At 42.7% G+C, this 19,112-nt stretch overlaps 1 protein-coding gene across 1 annotated transcript in view; it reads left to right on the plus strand.

Moving 5' to 3' along the window:
• Positions 1-19,112, plus strand: part of COL9A1 (collagen type IX alpha 1 chain) — an 84,928-nt gene that overhangs the window by 21,256 nt on the left and 44,560 nt on the right. Inside the window, 13 exon segments of the mRNA XM_072965487.1 lie at positions 1,681-1,764; positions 2,465-2,485; positions 3,888-3,962; positions 4,256-4,291; positions 4,415-4,477; positions 10,840-10,893; positions 11,158-11,193; positions 13,114-13,137; positions 13,530-13,583; positions 14,835-14,888; positions 15,510-15,542; positions 16,492-16,548; positions 18,016-18,069. Coding sequence (XP_072821588.1) covers positions 1,681-1,764; positions 2,465-2,485; positions 3,888-3,962; positions 4,256-4,291; positions 4,415-4,477; positions 10,840-10,893; positions 11,158-11,193; positions 13,114-13,137; positions 13,530-13,583; positions 14,835-14,888; positions 15,510-15,542; positions 16,492-16,548; positions 18,016-18,069 — 645 coding nt within the window.

Raw genomic sequence — 19,112 nt, forward strand, 5'->3', positions numbered from 1 at the left:
AAAGTGTTTGGTAAAGTGATTTCCTTAGCTGCAAGATATCATGCGGTTTGGAAAGCAGTTCTTTTGTAAAGGATGCCAGTAGGCTATGGTTAAATAACTCACACCAAGAATACACAGATCAGTATCGTTTTTATATAATTTGTAGATAACTTTTTTTTTTTTAATGGAGGCACTAGGGATAGAACCCAGGACCTTGTGCATGTTAAGCATGTGCTCTACTGCTAAGCTGTATTTCCCACCAGTATATAAGTTTCCATATTAAAATATGTCTTGATTGAGCTGCTCACTTCCTTTTCATCCCACTTCATTGTTTTTTTCAGAGGTCCACATTTTCTGGAGAGAAGTCATGGTAGGGTTGAGAGAAACAAGAAAAATGGAGAAAGAGGAGAACTCCAGGGCAGTTAGAATCACGTGAGAAGGGGTAGCAATGCAGGAGTGTGAAAGCTTGATGTCTTAGTTTCATCCCTTTATAAAATGGAAAACCTCCTTTTGTTTAACTTTCCCTTCCTTTATGGGTAGAAGTGAAGGACTTCATCTTTCATCCTCTCCAAATCTGAACCTCAACTTTGGATGCTTCTGTAACAATGGCAAACATATTTCTAACTTAATTCTAGAGCCAGTAGATGAAGAGTCCCTTTGGCAGGAGAGAGAGTGCAGATTATCATTGGGTGAAAGAAAAGAGACGTTATGTTATGTTAGTTTACATTTAGATTACATTTAGATTCAGGACCTGGGCACTGAACTAGACATTTGCATAATGCCAAGAGAATCAACTGACCAAAAAATGAGGATCCGATTAGAAATGTGTAGCAAGGAACTTCCTCAGTGAAGAGGGACCAGCGCAGCCAGTGGTGGCAAGCTCCTATGGGGTACACCATTGTTTTTTCTTTTTTTAATCTTGTTACCTGAGGCTTTCAGATTCAGACCTGGCCATTCTTCCTTTGTTCTGTTTCTCTTCTGTTCTGCTCTTTCTACCTTAACACCTAATAAAATGTAAGTAGTTATCTGGACATTGTATAGCTCTTCAATCAGTGCATAAGATTACATAACATTTAAATATTTTTTGATTATCTTGTTTTTTCTCCTGAGTCCTAAATTTCTCTCATTCCCTCCACTTCCAGACCTTCCTATTTCCACTTTAAGCTGGGACCACTCCTTGGCGAATGTCTTCTCCGGCATGTTTCCCAGAACCCGATTTTCTTTTCTCTACTTTATTCCTGGCTGCTGCCTCTTCTGCTGCGTCTAATCTTTTCCCATGTGCTGTCTTAGTGCACATATCCTCTGTGGTGTTCAGTAGGTTCGGGTTCCCATCCAAACTCTGATACTTACTGGCTTGTGCCTAGGGCAGCTCTCTGTTCTGTATCTCATTTTAATAGAATTTACCTCTTGAAGGTCATGGTGAGGACAGAAATAGAAAGTCAGTGCCAGCGGTCCTGTCTAGGACTAAGTGGAGCACTGCAGAACTAAAGACATCTACGTCCAAGGCCAGGAGAAATATGGGGAGGGCTCATTTCCACTGGAAAAATTGTATTCAAGGAACGAGAGTCCTGCTGGGCTGAGATCAAGTTGGTGACCAGACACTGAACAGTTGGACTACACTCACAGACTCACCTCTCTATTAAATGACCCTCTTCTGTCCTCCAAAGGAACCTGAACTGACAGTCTGCTCTCTTTCTCCAGTTTGAACTTCAATGGATGCTCATCCACTGTGACCCACTGCGACCCAGGAGAGAAACTTGCCATGAGCTGCCCGCCAGGATAACAGTGAGTCCCTGGACCGCCAGCAAAGGCCACGTGCCCCAGCTTATCTCTCTCCACCTGCCTAAACTCCCCACCTCCCCACTCTCTTTCTCCCAAGAGAAAGGCTTTGCTGGACCAACCAGATAGACATTAAGGAAGACAGGCCCCACCCTCAGCCTGGCGGGTAGAAACACCTCAGGGGTTTCTGGTCCTCCCTTGGGTGGCGTATGAACCTCCCTTTCCCCTTCCCAAACATCTCTCCAAGAACATTGTTGGTCTAGTGGCTCACAGGTCCCCCAAGGAGGCTCTGCGGACAGAGAGGCTGCCCTGGGGCGGGCGGGGCGGAGGCAAAGGCGAGCCCGAGCGGGCCGTGGGGAAAGGGTTAAAGGGGACTGTTGTCATCCTATCCGCCCTCTGGCCCGCAAGCTCTCCTCCAATCCCCAGGACCCTCTCCGGGGCCATTCATAAACCGGAGGAACCGACGCCTCCCCGGCTGGGGCAGCTGTGCAACCACTACTCCCGGGGGCGCTCTTTGAGGGGACCAGTGCCGCCGCGGGCGCGTGGCGCGGCCGGGCCGGGGACTAGCCGCGGGCGGCCGGCATGGCCTGGAGCGCGCGGGGCCGCGGGGCCCTCGGGCTGCGCCTGCTGCTGTCGGGGCTCTGCTTGTGCGCGGCTCAAGTAAGTTGTGCGCCTTCTCACTGTCTCCCCGTCTTTTCCCTTCCAGTCCAGTCAGACCACCGACCAGGTAAGCCGGGGAAGAGACGCAATGGCATTTTCCACGCGCACACACGGAGAGGCTGGCGCGCAGCCGTCGGGGAGAGATTCCGGGGGCGGAAAACGCCGAGCATCCCTGGGGCTGCGGGGCCCCACGCTCCCTCCAGCCTAGAACACCTGCTGCGGCACGGTTGGCGGCAGGGGCCCTAGGTGACCCCTCCGCCCGGGAAAGGGCGCCCGGCCTCCTGCAGGCTCTGGCGGTGGAGGCCGGGGTTTATTGTTCAGCCTGGCTGTTCCTTCCCCTCCCCTCCCCCATCCTCTTCCCTCCCCCATCCTGACTCGATCTAGAGCAGGCCCGGCGGGAGGAGGCGGGATTCCAGAGACGCGGTTGCAGCCCCCTCTCCTGCTCCCCCGGCCTCGGATACAGCCCCAACCCTTGCGTCTCGCCCGCGGTGCCCGCCGCTTGCGTTGGAACCCGCAGCCCGGGCTCCCCTCCAAATTTCTGCAACTTCCCGAAGGCTTGGCGTCTCCCCCACCGCCCCTGAGAGGATCCGGGGGGAGCGGGGGAGCCAGCGCCGTTTTAGGTTTCACTTACAAAGACCCCATTGTAATCTGTCTGGTCGCCCGAGATTAGAAAAACAAAGTTTCCCTGATGAAAGAAGCTTTCTTTCCTTTTTTAAACTCTGAAGAGAGAAAAAAACATTCCACATTCCCTAAGCAACGTGCCCATACTATTTCAGATGCCAGCATCCCCTTTGGCACCATCCAAGTCTAGCCGTTTGCAACCCATAAAAGGGATCACACCCTAGGGTCAGTCTGAGATCTGGTGTATTTTTGAAGCGAGGTGCAAAGACCTGCGAGAGAGTGTCACTGTCACTGTCACTACAGGTAGAGCTGAAAGGGGGCCAGGCGCTCCCTGGGCTCACGGCTTTTCTGCCCCATCCTCTCTTGTTTTTCCCTTAAGAGTATCCCCCTAGTGTTTGCTGAACACAGGAGTTACAAAGTGATGCTGTGATTGGTTTCGGGTGGAGCGCCTCCATTCTCAGCGGTTCCGTTTTGGCCAAAACTCTGACCTGCAATTAACCTCGATTAAATAGTATTATTCAATTACCACCATTTTCATGATTGAATCTCTTGACTAAGAGACTCTCCCTTCCTCACCCCCCCCCATCCCACCTTGGTTTAATGCTCGGCAGAGGTGAGGCTCCCACTGTCAGCCTCATGCAGAACCTTGCGGAGATGGAGAAACCCGCGTTCCCTTGCACATTTGAGACGCATATGTTATATTTGGTTAAAAAAACCCAGCCTCCGCAGGGCCGTGTCTTTTCTGGGTGGATGGGAGGGGGTGGGAGGAGGGAGGATTGGGGAACCCGCGCCTCGTCTCACATGGTTGTCCTACGTGCTCCTCTAACCCCTGTGCGCTGTTTTGTCAGAGAGGCCCCCCGGGCGAGCAGGGTCCTCCCGGGCCGCCGGGCCCCCCTGGAGTCCCCGGCATCGATGGCATCGACGTAAGTTCCATCTCCAGCCCCCTTGGTTCCTCTGATGCTGCGCTTCCCTATCCTTCCTCCAGCGGCTGGGCTGGGTCCTTCGAGAGGGCCGGAAGCCCCCCACCCAAAGGCAGGGCTGGATGTGGGTGAGGGTTGGGAGTCCTGGCCTAGAAGCCTGGGGGTTTTCCGAGAGAGGAGGTCAACGAGTCCTGTTTGGTCCCCAACCTGCACTATTTCGCCCTTCCCCGAGCGGGCTTCTCCCCGCGGCGTCCCTAACTCACGGACTATACTGCCTTTTCCTCCTACCCCTCCAGGGTGACCGAGGTCCGAAGGGTCCCCCAGGTCCCCCGGTAAGTTGATCAGCGCCTTGGCGCTCCGCTTCCTTCCTTTCACCTTAGTCTGCAGCCACGTGCGCCCCAAGAGTCTCAACTGTGCATCTTTTTCTCTCCCTGCCTCGCCTTCTCCCTGCCCAGGGTCCCCCTGGAGAACCGGGAAAGCCGGGAGCGCCGGGCAAGCCTGGCACGCCGGGCGCCGACGTGAGTAGACGGTGCTGAGGAGCGCGCATCGTGTGTGTGTGTGTGTGTGTGTGTGTGTGTGTGTGTGTATCTGTGTGTGGGGTGGGGTGGGGGAAGAGAGAAAGACTGGGAGATACTGGAGGGATAGGTGCTAGTGGCGGTATATGACCCTGAACTTGACCTTGACTCCTGGCTGGGCACAGAGGCAGCATTTTCTGCACCGGGCTCTGAGAGGATGGAGGTCCCTCGCGGCCCCCTGGGGAGGGCAGGCAGGGCTGGCATTTACTCCTCTCGGAAAACAGCAATGGGTACCCGGTTCCTGCCTCTTCCAGTCCACTCCGGGGTCACCCCTGTGAGCTCTCAGCCCTGTTTCGGGCACAGGGGTGCCGAGGGAGGGGGAATCCGACTAACCTCGGCCGGGGGGCTTGGCAGCAAGCTGTCTTTGCTCTTGCTCTATCCCTGGCACTGCCTAGAGTAATTTGGAAAAAGAACCCGTAGGCAGGGGAGGGGACAGAGTGCGCCTAAATTCCGAGGAAGCGAAAAAAGAAAGATGCGCTTGAGGGGAGAAGGGTCTGAAGGGTTGGGATGTGTGGCGGCGGGGCAAGGGCCCGGAAATGGTCAGGACACATGCGATAGGAGATTCAGAATTCGTTTTCTCTCTTTCCACGGTGTTTCCTTGGCTGGCATCACCAACAGGAATCAGCTGACTAGGGTTGCTTGACGACTAGGAACCAGCAGCCTTTCCCCAATTACCCACCAGCTCACCCCCCCCCCCCAGTGAGAAAATCTCAGATGCAGAGCTGGATGGTAAACCCAACACTAAGGGGGATTTCATTAGAATAAAAGGACTTCAGGCCGCGTGGTACATTGGTCATATTTATCGAGGTCGCTCAGTAAATATTGCCACTGGGATACAAAGTGAAGTAGGATATGACACCTGCTCTCAGAGAACGGGTGATGCTGGGCCCCTCAACTGTCTGTCCTTCAAGTCTTCATTTTATGTGATTTCCCCAAGCCAAGAACTTGTCTACATCAACAAAATTACCTGAAAACCTATATTTATAAATTCCAAGAACTTTTGACTGGTGTTTAGGACAGAGCCTTCATTTTGAGGAAAAAAAAAAGCTAGATTTTAGGGTTGCTAAGAGATACTTTATTAAGATTCAAATGATGAGGTGCTAGTCATTGCTTTAGGAGATAGACTTTGTTTTACATTTCAAAGCCCCTTGTTTGAACTTTCCGTGTTTGCAAGGTGGCAGTGCTTGAGGCCCCTCAGGGACTAAAATTTGGGTAATACAAACAATATCAAACTAATAGTTGTATAATACAAACTGAGATGATATAACTTGTTGGCTGTCAAGCTCTTCTTTGTAACACTGTGAATTACTTAAAACTGTCACATCAGAACAGAAAAGTCTGATAAATACAAGGCCACTAAATAAACTAGTAGCCCAATATAAGTTGGATTTATTTCTGCATTCTTTTGAAATTTGGACCTTGTTTTATGTGAAAAGGAAATAGATGATTCAATGACTATTATTATTATTATTATTAATTTTTGAGGCAGTCAAAGGATAAACCAATCACCTGAAGTCTTTTCTCACTGTTGAGTTGCCATCATATCAGACAGAAGGCTAGATTTCTATGCATTTCAATTTAATGGTGCCTTTGTAGCAGTATCAAGAAATTCTTCTCTACGTATTACAGTAAGATCATAAAGACAATGCCTGGTTTTACTTTGTAAAGTAATTTCCACACTTAGAAATTTTGAATAAATGAATGAAACTTGTTCAGAATCTCTAGAAGTGCAATGTAAATAACATTTACAAATAATTTTTTTTTCTGTGTCTATAGTTGTTGTACAATCATGCAGGACAAATCAGATTTCCAAAGTTAAAAAATATAACATAGTAAAGCTTCTTATAGTGTAGCACTTTGCCCCTGAAAGGTCCTCAGAGGGAGAAACGGATGAGGGCACTGAATCATCTATTTCCTGGGATCACAAAGGGAAGCAAGATGGAAAGGAAAAGAGAAAGGAAGTAGTGAAAAAAGGAAGAAATGAATGCGTGTGCCAATATTTTAGACATTGCAGCAAAAAATTAACTGAACTACCTTGCATTTGTATAGCACATTTTTTTTTTCATGTGCAGTCATAAACATTCTTTCCTTTAATCTTACAATTACCTGAAAAGCAGATTTGGCTAATGTTATTCTTCACAGATAAGGAAACAATAATTGAGAGGACAAGTAGTTTTTTCAGGGTCTCAGAGTTATTTCCTGGCTAAGATAGTGAAAGAAACCAGATATCTTGATTGTTTAGACTCACTCTATTTCCAGAGAGTTTTGCCTCATGCAGATACCAATGAAACAGATGAATAACTGGAAAAAATAGGAAGAAATAGAATGATGGTGAATTTTTGGTATCTGAATTACTAACCAAGAAAAATGACACGAATGATTCAATGGCTAAGAAAAATATTTTAATTGATCTTTTATAATTATTTGTAAATATTTATATGATTCATCTTCACCCAATTTTGAAATGGGGCCGCAGGAGACTTAGGAGATTCTGAGTTGAAATTTTTTTTACTTCACTCTTTGGCTCCTTTGACATTTTAAACAAATCTTTTATCCTAAATTGAGAAGAGATATTGAGAATAATGAAATATTATTGGCTAGATCAGTTTGCTGTTTGTTCCTGGACTTGGGACCTAAGTGAGTAAGAAAATGTCAGGACTCTTTCCTGATAGGCGAATCTGAGTGTAGTGTTGGGATCTTAAACCTCCAACCTCTTTGTCTTCTGCTCTTTGGATTCCAAAGCTGTATTTTTTTTTTTTTTGGTCATGTTAACAAATGGTTAATCAGATGATGCTTGGAAGAATCTGAAAGGAACAGGGCTTAAAGGTAATTATCCTAAATTAAGTGAATATTTGACAGAAAGGGTAAAAGAGTCATGGTAGCTTTGCTTTAGAATTAGGCCTTGAGTCTCACCAGCCGAGTCACTGGAACGCTGGAAGAAAATCACTATTGAGGGCTGGTATGCTCTGCTAAGCGTCAGCGTGAAATTTCAGAACGCAGTCAGCTTCAATATCATCCCATACAGCACTTTCTTTATCTTCATATACATTCATATGCAAGCAATTCTTTCTGCCACTGGTGATATTTTCCTCTGTCATTTCTTGGATGAATAAGAATGATTGCAAGTTGGAGCTGTGTACGTGTGCATGAAAATGTAAATACAGGAGATGGAATATGAACGTATGAGACCTCTCCTTTCCTGCTGAGACTTTAAGCTGACTCTTTCCCTTACAGACATGTAAGGTTAGAGAAGTCAGAGCTTGCTTATAAGCTCTGCACCCAAAGGACAGCAGGGCTGTTACCATCAATAACATCAATATTCTTAGAGGCACTATTTGCTGTGACATGCTCAGTGAGCTCCATGAAGCAGTACTTTTTTCATCCGTATAGCATCCATCAAAAACAAAAAAAATAGAAGAGGAATTAGAATTAAGTATAGGAATTATGGTTAAACCATGCTACTTTTTATAGGAAAGAGGTTAGAACAGCCTCCGAATATGTACAACTATTATCCCTGATAGATGTTATTTGATTAGGATGGAGACTAATCAAGAAATTATTCTGAAGAGTCAATGTAAGTGGAAATTGCCAGGCGTCGAAGAAATGTGAAGGGGGCTCGTGATTAATACAGATTTTTTGCCTGCTTGTTTATTTGCAGAACCCTTTCTGAATGAGGTTTTAAGCTCCCAGAGGGCAAGAAACATACCACTTTATGTGACCTCTTGACAGCATCTAAGACATTCTGACCACAAAATAATGCTGAGAAGAACAGCTAACATTTATTCAGGGCCCTGTTGTAAACGCTTTGTGTGTAATAGACCATTTAATCTTCAAAATTACCATATAAGCTAGATATTAATATTATACTTATTTTACAGATTAGGAACCAAGGTACTGTAGAGTTGATCAACTTGCCCTTGGTTGCCCAGGAATTAAGTGGCAGAGCTGGGATTTGAACCAAAAATAAAGATGATGTGGAGGGACAGTGTCAAATCCCTTCACCTAATAGGCACTAACCTATGTTAATTTTATTCAGTTTTCATTTATTGAGTGTGTGTTGGATGCCAGGGGCAGTGTGCCAGGATTGCCATGGACACGCAGTCTTGTCCTCATGGAGTTTCTGCTTTCCTACATGGCTATCTCATAGCAGCACTCACGGGATCCTCTGGCACCACACTGTATTTACAGTTTAATTCAGAGAGCTTCCTAGGGATTACACACAATTTAACATGTCTTAAGGAAGACAGTCTAAGTTAGAAGTGACTGGGAGCAGCCTCCACGTTACCCGGTCGTCCTGCTTCATTGTTGCGCAGCTGAGATGCTGCCATATGTGGTAGTTCCTGTCCTCCAGTCTTGTCAGTTACTGCAGTCCCAGGTGGAAGATGGCTGGCTGGCCATGTGCGGGGGCATTGACCGGGATGGGTCTTGGAGGGTGTATGTGTGAAGTGGGAGTTAGAGGTCCTATTTGTCAAACACACCCTGAGGTTTATGAAATCCATGTGGTCTCCTGAAGGGATGGTTTGTGTGCTGAAATACATTCCCATAGGTGCCCAGCAACTCAGACGTTGGGGCTTGTTCCCAAATGACAGTGTTGTAGTCATACTGGGGAGATCGAAAATCAGATAGTCTGTCAAGAATTCTTCTGTGTGTGTTGAGTAACTAACTTCACTCTTTGCTAAGTTTCCAGTAATCAACATTTTCAACTCATTTTTTTTCTACTTCCTTTGATTCACTCTTTGGAGTTGTGAGGAAAATTAATTGATGTAGGGAAATGTAAAAATGGTGGCCAGTGATATAGTTTTCTGTACAAATTACATGAATGCACTTTATTGATATTTATGAAGACTGTGACAGATTAAATATGGATTTTGATCATTCATTTTTAAGTAGGGCTTTCATATTTTCAAGAAATCCCTCCCTCGATTAATATCATTTTGGTCCTTTTCAAAATCTTGATAACAGATAGGTTATGTAAGATATTTACCTATGCACGCATATATGAATATGTGCACATACATATGTATATGTCTACAGACACACACACATATTTATCTTTAGTAAGGCATAGTTTCCAGATTACATTACAAATGACAACATCTAAAAGTACAGAAAAATTAAAAGATGAAGGTGCATTGTCACTGAATGGAAATTCGGATGCACACGTAGTGTTATCATGCTTTAATGTCTGTTTTATGTTGAGGATGATGATAAAGTAAGCACTGTTAGGGAAAACAACCGTATTTGGAAGTTATGCTATAATAACTGCTTAAGCATTACCTGTGGTGGTTCTAAATGTGTTTTACAGTAATGGACTTGATCTACATACTGAGTGGCACACATGAAAATGTATACTTAATTATAGCGAGAGCCTGGAATCTTGCATGTTTTCAAGCGATTCAGCTTTAAAAGATAATATTCTTCAGTAAGTAGTTGTCATTGCTAGAAAATTTTAGGTGGCTATAAGGCAATAATGAGATTAATTAGTTTTAATTCCCATTGAAGAAACATTTTACCTCTTAAGGCATCATTAGAGAGTTATAGAGACATATAGTAATTTTATTTTAGAAGTGAAGTAAAAGAGGTACATAAATATGGACAAGTGGCAGAGCCAAGACCAGCCACTGTCCCATCAGATTTGGCTATTAGAATACTTTAATTATTGTATCACAGAGGGGAGGGGATAGCTCAGAGGTAGAACGTGTGCTTAGCATGCACAAGGTCCTGGGTTCAATCCCCAGTACCTTTGTTTAAGAAATAGTAAATAAATAAATAAACCTAATTACCTTCCCCCTTAAAAAAAAGTAAATAAAATAAAATAAAATAAAATAACAGTAACATATTGCATTTCAAAGCAGAGGCAAAAAGTACTAAATTATTGAACCTTGTGATAAACAATGCATTTAACAGGAAGTTAGGAATATAAAATTTATCAACAAAAAGTAACTCACAGGCAGATCTTATGTTAAACATTACTTTTGAGTAAACATATAGAGATGTATTTCATTTAAAAAAAATTTTTTTTGGCCAGGTAGGGGATTAGGTTTGTTTGTTTGTTTGTTTGTTTATTTATTTATTTATTTATTTATTTATTCTTAGAGGAGGTACCAAGGATTGAACCTAGGACCTCCTGCATGCTAAGCATGCGCTTTACCGCTTGAGCCATACCTTCCCGAGAGGTGTTTCTTTATAAGTATTTGCATCATGCATAGATAACCATCTTGTACATAATTAATAAATAAAAGGGAATTATCCACTTAGTGGTTTGCCTAAGGATGCTATGCTGTAATGTCATCTTGTTTTGTTAGGGGTTAACAGGACCTGATGGATCTCCTGGCTCTGTTGGACCAAGAGGACAAAAAGTAAGTTAGCCACCAGGCATTCATTGCTGATATTAATTAAACACTGAAGTGTAATTTTATTGTAGTGTTTCCAAATCAACAAACAGATTAGTTGTGAAGTAGCTGAAATACACTTGTTCAGCTCAAGTTGTGTTTTAGTTGAATTGAATTACATTAAAACCATTCAGATGGAGTGTTGTAATGATGTCAATATTGATGCAGTTTTCATATCTGCATAGTCATGCTACAAAAAGCTAAGTACAATGAAGCTATTTTCATTGACAGGGAGAACCTGGAGTGCCGGGACCGCGTGGCTTTCCAGTAAGTAAATGTAAAGGGACATGATCAATATCTCTAACCTTTCTAACCTTTAGGTAAGATTCTGCCACAGAGAATTTTTTTTCAATGCAGTTTTCTACATAGTACACATCGCACAGGATTTTACGATTTATTTGGTGCAGTAAGCATCCCACGATGAGTAGGAAAATTTTAGAGCAATTTGAATGCATGGGATATAATGCAATGTCTGTTTACAGGTGGCAGGCATTTCGCAATAGACAATCCTTTCCCCACCCCCAACTAGAAGACATTTTTTTGCATAACAACAGCAAATCTAAGTATTCAGTGTTGAGACCTTGGCATCACACCACTGTCCTCACCACTGGTTTTATCTCTAATGAAATAGCACTCATCACATATTATCAGCCACCTGGTTCCCTGGCTGGTCTTTTTCTACACGGCACCATGCAGCAGACTTGTGTTATTTCCATCCATAGACGACTAGGCTCTCAGGCTGCTCTGCCTTTCTGTCTTGCTCTTCATTCCTCTTTGGTTTTATCCTTAATCTGTATTTTTCCTCCTTGTTTTCTATATGTGCTGTTTTCTTTGCCGTATTTTGGCACCTGTCAACTTTTCCATTCTAAGCCTATTTTCAGAAGTGAATAGCTTGCTGGCTTTTCTTCCATATTTTCAACTCAGAGCTCAACATCTTATAGAGATGCCTTGAAAAAAAAAACCAAAAACCTTTAGTGAAATTTGTCAAACCTCTCGGCTTCTGCTAATGAAATAACTTATTGATTACTTCGGTCTTTTCAAGCATAACACTTATTTCCCAAATTGATCCACATAATAAATGTTCAAATAGGAGGAATTTTCCAAAGAATGCCTTAAAAAAAACCCTACTTATTAAAACATACTGCTCATGAGCAATTCATGCTTGTTTTGTCTGCCTAAATAATTAGAAATAATAATATCATCAGAGGGTGGACATTGATTCCATTGGGTGCTTCGTATATGGATAGTTTGGGAAAGGAAGTCAGAAAGGACAAGCTAACAAATATGGCATCAGAGACAGTTGCAAGTAAAAGCAATTCCAGCTAATGTAAGAGGGACGAGAGTAGGGAGGAATCCCAAGGCGAGGAGACTGAGCCTGGAAAGGAAAGAGAGAGACGAGGGAGTTCTAGGCAGCTGGTGCTTTGTTTTATTAAGTTCAACATGCATGGCATTAGAGCTTTTTATATACTAGTTCCTGTGCTTGGAATTGAGGCCAGGAGTGTGCATAAGACATGAATTCAATCCTTGACTACACGCAATTGGGTATTGCTAAAGAGATGTAAAATGTACAGGAGAGGGAGATAGAATGACTGGGTTTAAAACAAAATTCAGTGCATTAAATTAGAATCCCATCAGAGGTCATTTCAGAAGTGCCACCGTTTCATTTTCAGTTTCTACTGGCTTTGGTGTCTGGAAGTACCACCTACCTGTCAAGGGGTGTGTTTCTGACTCTTTTTTTCTCCGCTGCTCTTCTGAGTTAAATGTTTGGGGAACTTCTAAATACCACACGATCTATTGTGAAGAGGCATTGTATTGCTTTTAAAGTAGGTTTCCTATAAAACACGACAAATGAAAAACTTCTTTAACTGTCAGGTTGTGATGTGCCTCTTTGTGAGTGATGGGGCGTTCTCCTGAGGGCAAGCATGGAAGACTTCTTTCAAAAAACAGTTTGGAAAATATATTACTGGTTAGCTTAGACATCAAAGGAATATTGAGGAGCTGAAGCAAGCTGCTGCTTCCTTTAGAAGTAAAGCCATGCTTGCTTTTCTTTATCCAGTCCTTTAGGTGGAATGAACATCACATATTTATTTAGTGACAGACTTTATTTTTGAACTGAGTTATGTCTGTGTCTGTATTTATACTAAGTATAGGTCACAAACCATAACAACTTTTATTTTAACCTTATAGGGCCGTGGTATTCCTGGACCGCCTGTAAGTATCATCTCTTGGTTTGTTTTTGCATCATCTATAAAAATGGCCGATTTCTCAGATGCCAGCCTTACTCTCTAACACTCCACCCAGCGGTGTTGGCAGTGTCCTACCTGAAGATCCTAGGTGGCCACTGTGACCACATCCCTACTCTGCTAAACAAAATATTTTATTAACCTAAGAAATTTCTGTTAACTTAAGACATTTCTGTTAATTTAAGAGATTTCCATTTTAACTAATTAAGATTTGGTTAAATGAGTTATTGTCTCATTGGAAAGCAAAGCTAGCACAGATACATATTTCTAAGTCTGTGGTTTATCAAATTTGATATCAGTCGTGACAGACTGTAGAAAATATTCATAAATCACCATGTCTCTTTAATTTGTTGACTTCAGGGTCCTCCTGGGGGAGTGGGGCTCCCTGGAGAGCTTGGCCGTGTTGGACCAATTGTGAGTACACAGTGCATTTGATAGACATTTGCTGATTTAATAAAAGGTGTTACTAGGAAAGGCAGATTGTCCTAACCCTATTTTAACTCTGCAGATCCAAGAAATGGCAGGTGAATTTCATGTCAGTTTATGATACTGATGGGGACCAAGGATAACAATGTTACCACGTTTTTCTGTAGAGTGATTTTAATTCCTTTCTCCAAAGTTTTCAGCTAAATTTTTCTTCCCAACTTTTAGAATTAGTGATCAAGTTAGAAAGTGTCACCCCCATTTTACAGACTCTTGGTCAGAAGGGTGTCTTTTGCGTTAGTCTCTGCATGAAATGAAAAGTGAATGGTCTCACGTTATTTCCATGTACTTTTATGTTAGGATCACAAGATGATGATTGAACAAACAGAACTTAACTTTTGTTAATAAAGAGCTGAACTTCTTAGAAGAAATTGTTGGAATAAGTGCTTGATGTTACTATTTGATAAATATTCCAAAAAATGTTGAAGCAATGACATTGTCTGATCATAGTGAACTCACTGAGAGTAGGAGCCACAGATTAGATACATTTCTTGCTTCTCTATATGTGCTACTATTTGACAGATTTATTTATTGGACAAGTGAATGAATATGGAATGATTGTAAAGCTGATTGTAAGACACTTTTGACCTCTTATGGTAGGATATTAAGAAGGAAAAACATATGCCAGGGGTAAACTCTGGGCATTAAGACTAACTGGAACCCATCTTTATCTGGATGACTTGTTTGAATTTAGCCATCTTTGATCTTCTGTCCCATTTGCAAGAGAGTGTAGTGACAGCCTGAGTGATAGCTTCTGGGTGGACCGCCCCAGGGGTCAGGGATCGTCTGGCCCTGCGGAGATTACCTTCCATTTCACAGCTTTAGGCTGGTGCCAGCCTTCCTTTGCTGCCTTAGCTGGATGACCTGAGCAGCATTGGCTGTTCTGCTTCCTCTGCAAATCAACTAGAAATATACGTGATGTTTCCAGTTTGTTTTCAGAATAGATAAAGTGATCATTCTCTAGAGAGGAATTGGCTTCTTCCTCCACAAGTCTCCCTCTGCCCTTGTTTTATTACTTTGTTCTTCTGGTTTTGTGGAGCACTCACTGATTTTGGTGGCAGGTCCAGGCAGGCTGATCTCTGTTGGGTTTCTAGGAATGTCATTCTGTCATGCCTAACCAGTTTTATGTACTGTGTTTTGACACGTGAATAACCACTGTATCACAATTTTCCAATAACTTAGGGTGACCCTGGGAAGAGAGGACCACCTGGCCCCCCTGGCCCCCCGGGACCCAGCGTAAGTTATTTGCAGCTTGAATTTCTCTACGTCAGAGTTGGGATCGAAGCAACCTAAGAACCAAAAATGGAAGTCTCTTTAAGTCAAGTCATTGTCCTAAAATTCCAAAATGGCTGCGATTTTCCCAGTCATTCAGAGCACGGTCTTTTTAGGCCAGAAAAGCAGAGACATCACGAACACTTAAAAGGTGGTTTTCACAGGGAATGGTTTACTCGTGACGTCTGAGGTGCTTGGATGCTTGCAGTTTCTCAACTGCTCAAAACTTGGATGTGTAACAGAGACACTTTCAAATCAGCTCATTTTACAAAGGATTTACATAGTGAGCAATTTAAAAACTGAGGTTAAGTAGGAGAGAATCCGTATTTTTAATTAATGATTCAGCATTCCCCATGTTTCCTTTCTGTCTCTCGCATCATTTCCCTTCTATCCCCTGAGAGAAAGAACCTACTGTTTCTCCAAATGGAATAGGCCCAGGAGTCAAGTTGTTAGATGCTGTGTGTTCCTTATATTTTATTGAGCAAAAATATCTGTTGCATTTTTGCCCAATGAACTTTCTATTATTAGTAGGTCTGAATTCAATATTCAACTCTATTCTTAACCATGATATTTTCTTTACTTTAGGGAGCAATTGGCTTTCACGATGGAGATCCACTGGTGAGATGTTTTCCTTTGGACAAAGTACAATTTGAAGTCAAAGACCATGAAGTCTCTTGAAAAGACGAATTCTCTCTAAAACGATCTTGCTGGAAGATGTTGCATTTCTGTGTTTTACTTTACTCAGACCCCGGGGCAGTCTGCAGGACTAGTGGGCTTGTAGACACTCAGACCAACCATTTTTCACTATAGAAAATGTTTTTTATTTCTTTATGAATTTTTAAAAAATTTTTGGTTTCTTTTTTTGGGGGGCAGGTAATTAAATTTATTTGCTTATTTATTTTTAGAGAAGGTGCGGGGGATTGAACCCAGGACCTTGTGCATGCTAAGCTTGCCCTCTACCACTTGAGCTGTACCCTTTCCCCTAGAAAATGTTTTTATTATATTTCTTTTTGCATAATCTTTTTACTTTATGACTAATACGTACTTTTCACCAGAACACCCCAATGTTAGAAAGTAGAAGTCAAATAATCTCCTCTAAGACTTGTTTTACTTGTAGACTGATACTCGAAAGATGTTGGAAATCTGCGCTAAATGTAGTTTTGGCCCATTTGTCGAGGGGATGGGACCCTTGGGGTAGAGCCATTGGAGTGGAGGGGGAGGGGACAAGAATCAGATCCTGGCGCCATGGCCTCTCTGGAAACATCTCTTCAATAAATTAAATCTGAAATAAATATGGCAAACTATTAACATTCATTAAATCCGGATGGCAGATACATAGGGAAAGGGTTTGTTATGCTCTCTGTACTTTTCTGGAAGCTAGGAATATTTCTGAGTTTAAAAATAAGATAATTAAAAAAAGGAAAGGGACTAGTCAGAGTTATTTAACGAATATAATTGCACTGGGGTTCTGTTGCTGGAATCTCTGAAAAAATGTATCATTTTGTCATAAAGTGGAGACTCTAGTTAATTCTCTCTCTCTCTCTCTCTCTCTCTCTCTCCCTGGCAGTGTCCCAACTCCTGTCCACCAGGTCGCTCAGGATACCCAGGCCTGCCAGGCATGAGGGTAAGAGAATAATTTTAGTGCTGTATTCTATTTTCAAGAGTATTATCCATAGATCTAGACCCGTGTTCATCCTTTCCCTTAAACATGGGCTTTCCTGGTGCAGAGGTTCCACACTGATGGATTGGCAAGTCTGTGTTCGCTTATTCTGCGGCTTGGTCTGTGGTCCTTACTCAGTCCTAGAAATTCCCGCTGGGGCCCCTGACAGGTACTCCTACTGAGACATAGAAGTTTGATTATTCAGTGCTTTGTTGTTCAGGAAAGAACTATCAATAAGATGTATGGGGTTGGGAGACCCTGGAACACCCAATGACAGTTCAGAAGTTTGCTCCAGGGGTGAGAGAGAAGAGCCAGGGATTGTGTGCATGATGTATTTGAAACAGTTTTAGTTAGTTAAAGCAAAGATTGGAGAAACTGTGCCAAATAGATGAGAAAAGAGACTTTCCAAAAGAGTTTTTCTCTCCCTCTGGCCATCATAATTCCTTCAAAATTTCCCATAAAAGAAAAGAAAGAAATATCAAATGCTGGGGTTTGATGGCTTTCTCTAGTCTCTGCATCTGGGGTGATGTTGAAAAAGTCCAGACTGGTGGAGTTCTGCTGTGATCTGAAAGGTCTGAGATGAGTTTCCAATGATGGTTTTCCCTAAAGTTAGTTTTGGTGAGTTCCCACAGTTGCAGAAGATTTGGGCCTGGATTGGTGTCTGATTTTCTTTTATAGAGACGTGCACTCTTGGAACAAAAAAGGCTTTGAGGGTGAAAGCTCTGAGAGACTTAATTTGAGAATGTTTCCTTCACATTTGCCCCATGTTACTGCTCAAAGCACACATATGCTTAGAACAGGTGGCCTGACAGGGATCTCTGCTCACGCCATGCAGCCTTCATGGACTGCGGTTTATAGCTTTCCATTTGCACTCAAATCATGTACAAGAAGAGGCAGGAAGTGATGCGTCTGGAGAAGCCCTTCTTGCACCTTCAGGAAAGAGATGGGTGTGGGGGGAAAAGAAGGATTTCAGAGCAGTCTCCAGAAAGCAAGGGTAGGCAGCTGGGCCGCGTCAGCTGTCACCTCTGTAAAGCAAGTCACTGGTGTTGGAGAAGACGTCATGCTCTTAACCCAACAGTGAGAGGAAACTGGGAAACGAGGGATCCAGGAACCAGCAGGCAGTGGATTCATCCAGGCAGTGAATCATGACTTAGTTGCTGAAGTAGGTAACAGAATAGTGTTTTTCTAGTAACTAAAACTGATATTTATTATATAGAGTGGTCATGAAATACACAGGGCATTATTAATGTCTTGTAAGGCTGTGATGTCTTTGTGACATAACCTTTCTCTTAGCAGCACACTGACATAAATTTTAGGGGCACAAGATAACGTTATGAGCCTTGTGACCACTTTCTGTGCCGAAACCAATGCATTTATTATTTATTTATTTATTTAGCTACTTACTTATTTACTTATTTTTGCATTTGTTAGGGTCATAAAGGGGCTAAAGGAGAAATTGGTGAGCCTGGAAGACAAGGTCACAAGGTAAGGAAAGTGAATATTTAGTGGGTCAATTGTGACTGGGAGGTTGTGGTCACTTTGATTACAAGGAACGAGGAGGAATAATAAAGGGAGATATTTTATCCTTCCTTTTCAAAGGATGGCTGACAAGTTCTCCGTAGATGCGTCAGACTTCTAACTGAGCATCATAGTCTAACATTGTTCAATTACAAGAAAAAGAAACACCAAAGAAAGCACCATACATGTTCATTCTTTGTTGTGTTGCTCCCCCTCACTTTCCTTTTCAAGTCAGTCCCTCTCGGTTCTTTTCCTTGATGTTTTGATAGTCAACTGTTATTCAAGCTAGTCGTTCTACTCTACTAAACAAAATTTCATGACAAGTGTAAAATTTTATGACAAGTGTTGCTAAGACTGGCAATCGGAGAAGTTGGTAATTGGTGTATAGCTTCTCGTCTTAAGTTCTTGAAATAATTTGTTTGTTACTGACTTCATTTCAGTATAACTTAGATTTTGAGTAATCTAGTAGTTAGCAGTCAAACTTATACTATCATCTGGGTAGAAACTTAGAATCCACAGCATAACGTACATTGGGACTGGCATGTCCTGCAGAAAAACTAAGACTGAAAAAGGGGAAGGCAGAGCTCAGTGGCAGAGCACGTACTTAGCAGGCACAAGGTCCTAGGTTCTAGCCTCAGCACCTCCATTAAATACATAAATAAGCCTACTCACCACCTTCCTCCCACCCCCCAAATAACCAAGCCTGAAATTTAAAGCAAAGTGACCTATTTGCCCTTTTTTCACCTGCTAAGATGAAACTGCTTTTAAGTTAACTACGAATTTGACTTCTTGTACGGTAGACATTTTGTCCCTGTTAATTCCATAACATTTTACAAAGTCAAACTGTTCTTTTTAATGAGGGTCCCTTAGACTTTGTTGACTATGTCCTTCTATATCTTTATTGGGTAGCAGAAGATTAGTCTTTTTCTTTTGAAGTTAAGAGCTTGAGAGGCAATTTATTAAGACCTTCAGGCATTAATATTCTTGAACTCCTTAGGTAACTCTTTCGA

The sequence above is a fragment of the Vicugna pacos genome, chromosome 8 (assembly GCF_048564905.1).
Source record: "Vicugna pacos chromosome 8, VicPac4, whole genome shotgun sequence".
NCBI classification, from domain to species: Eukaryota; Metazoa; Chordata; class Mammalia; order Artiodactyla; family Camelidae; genus Vicugna; species Vicugna pacos.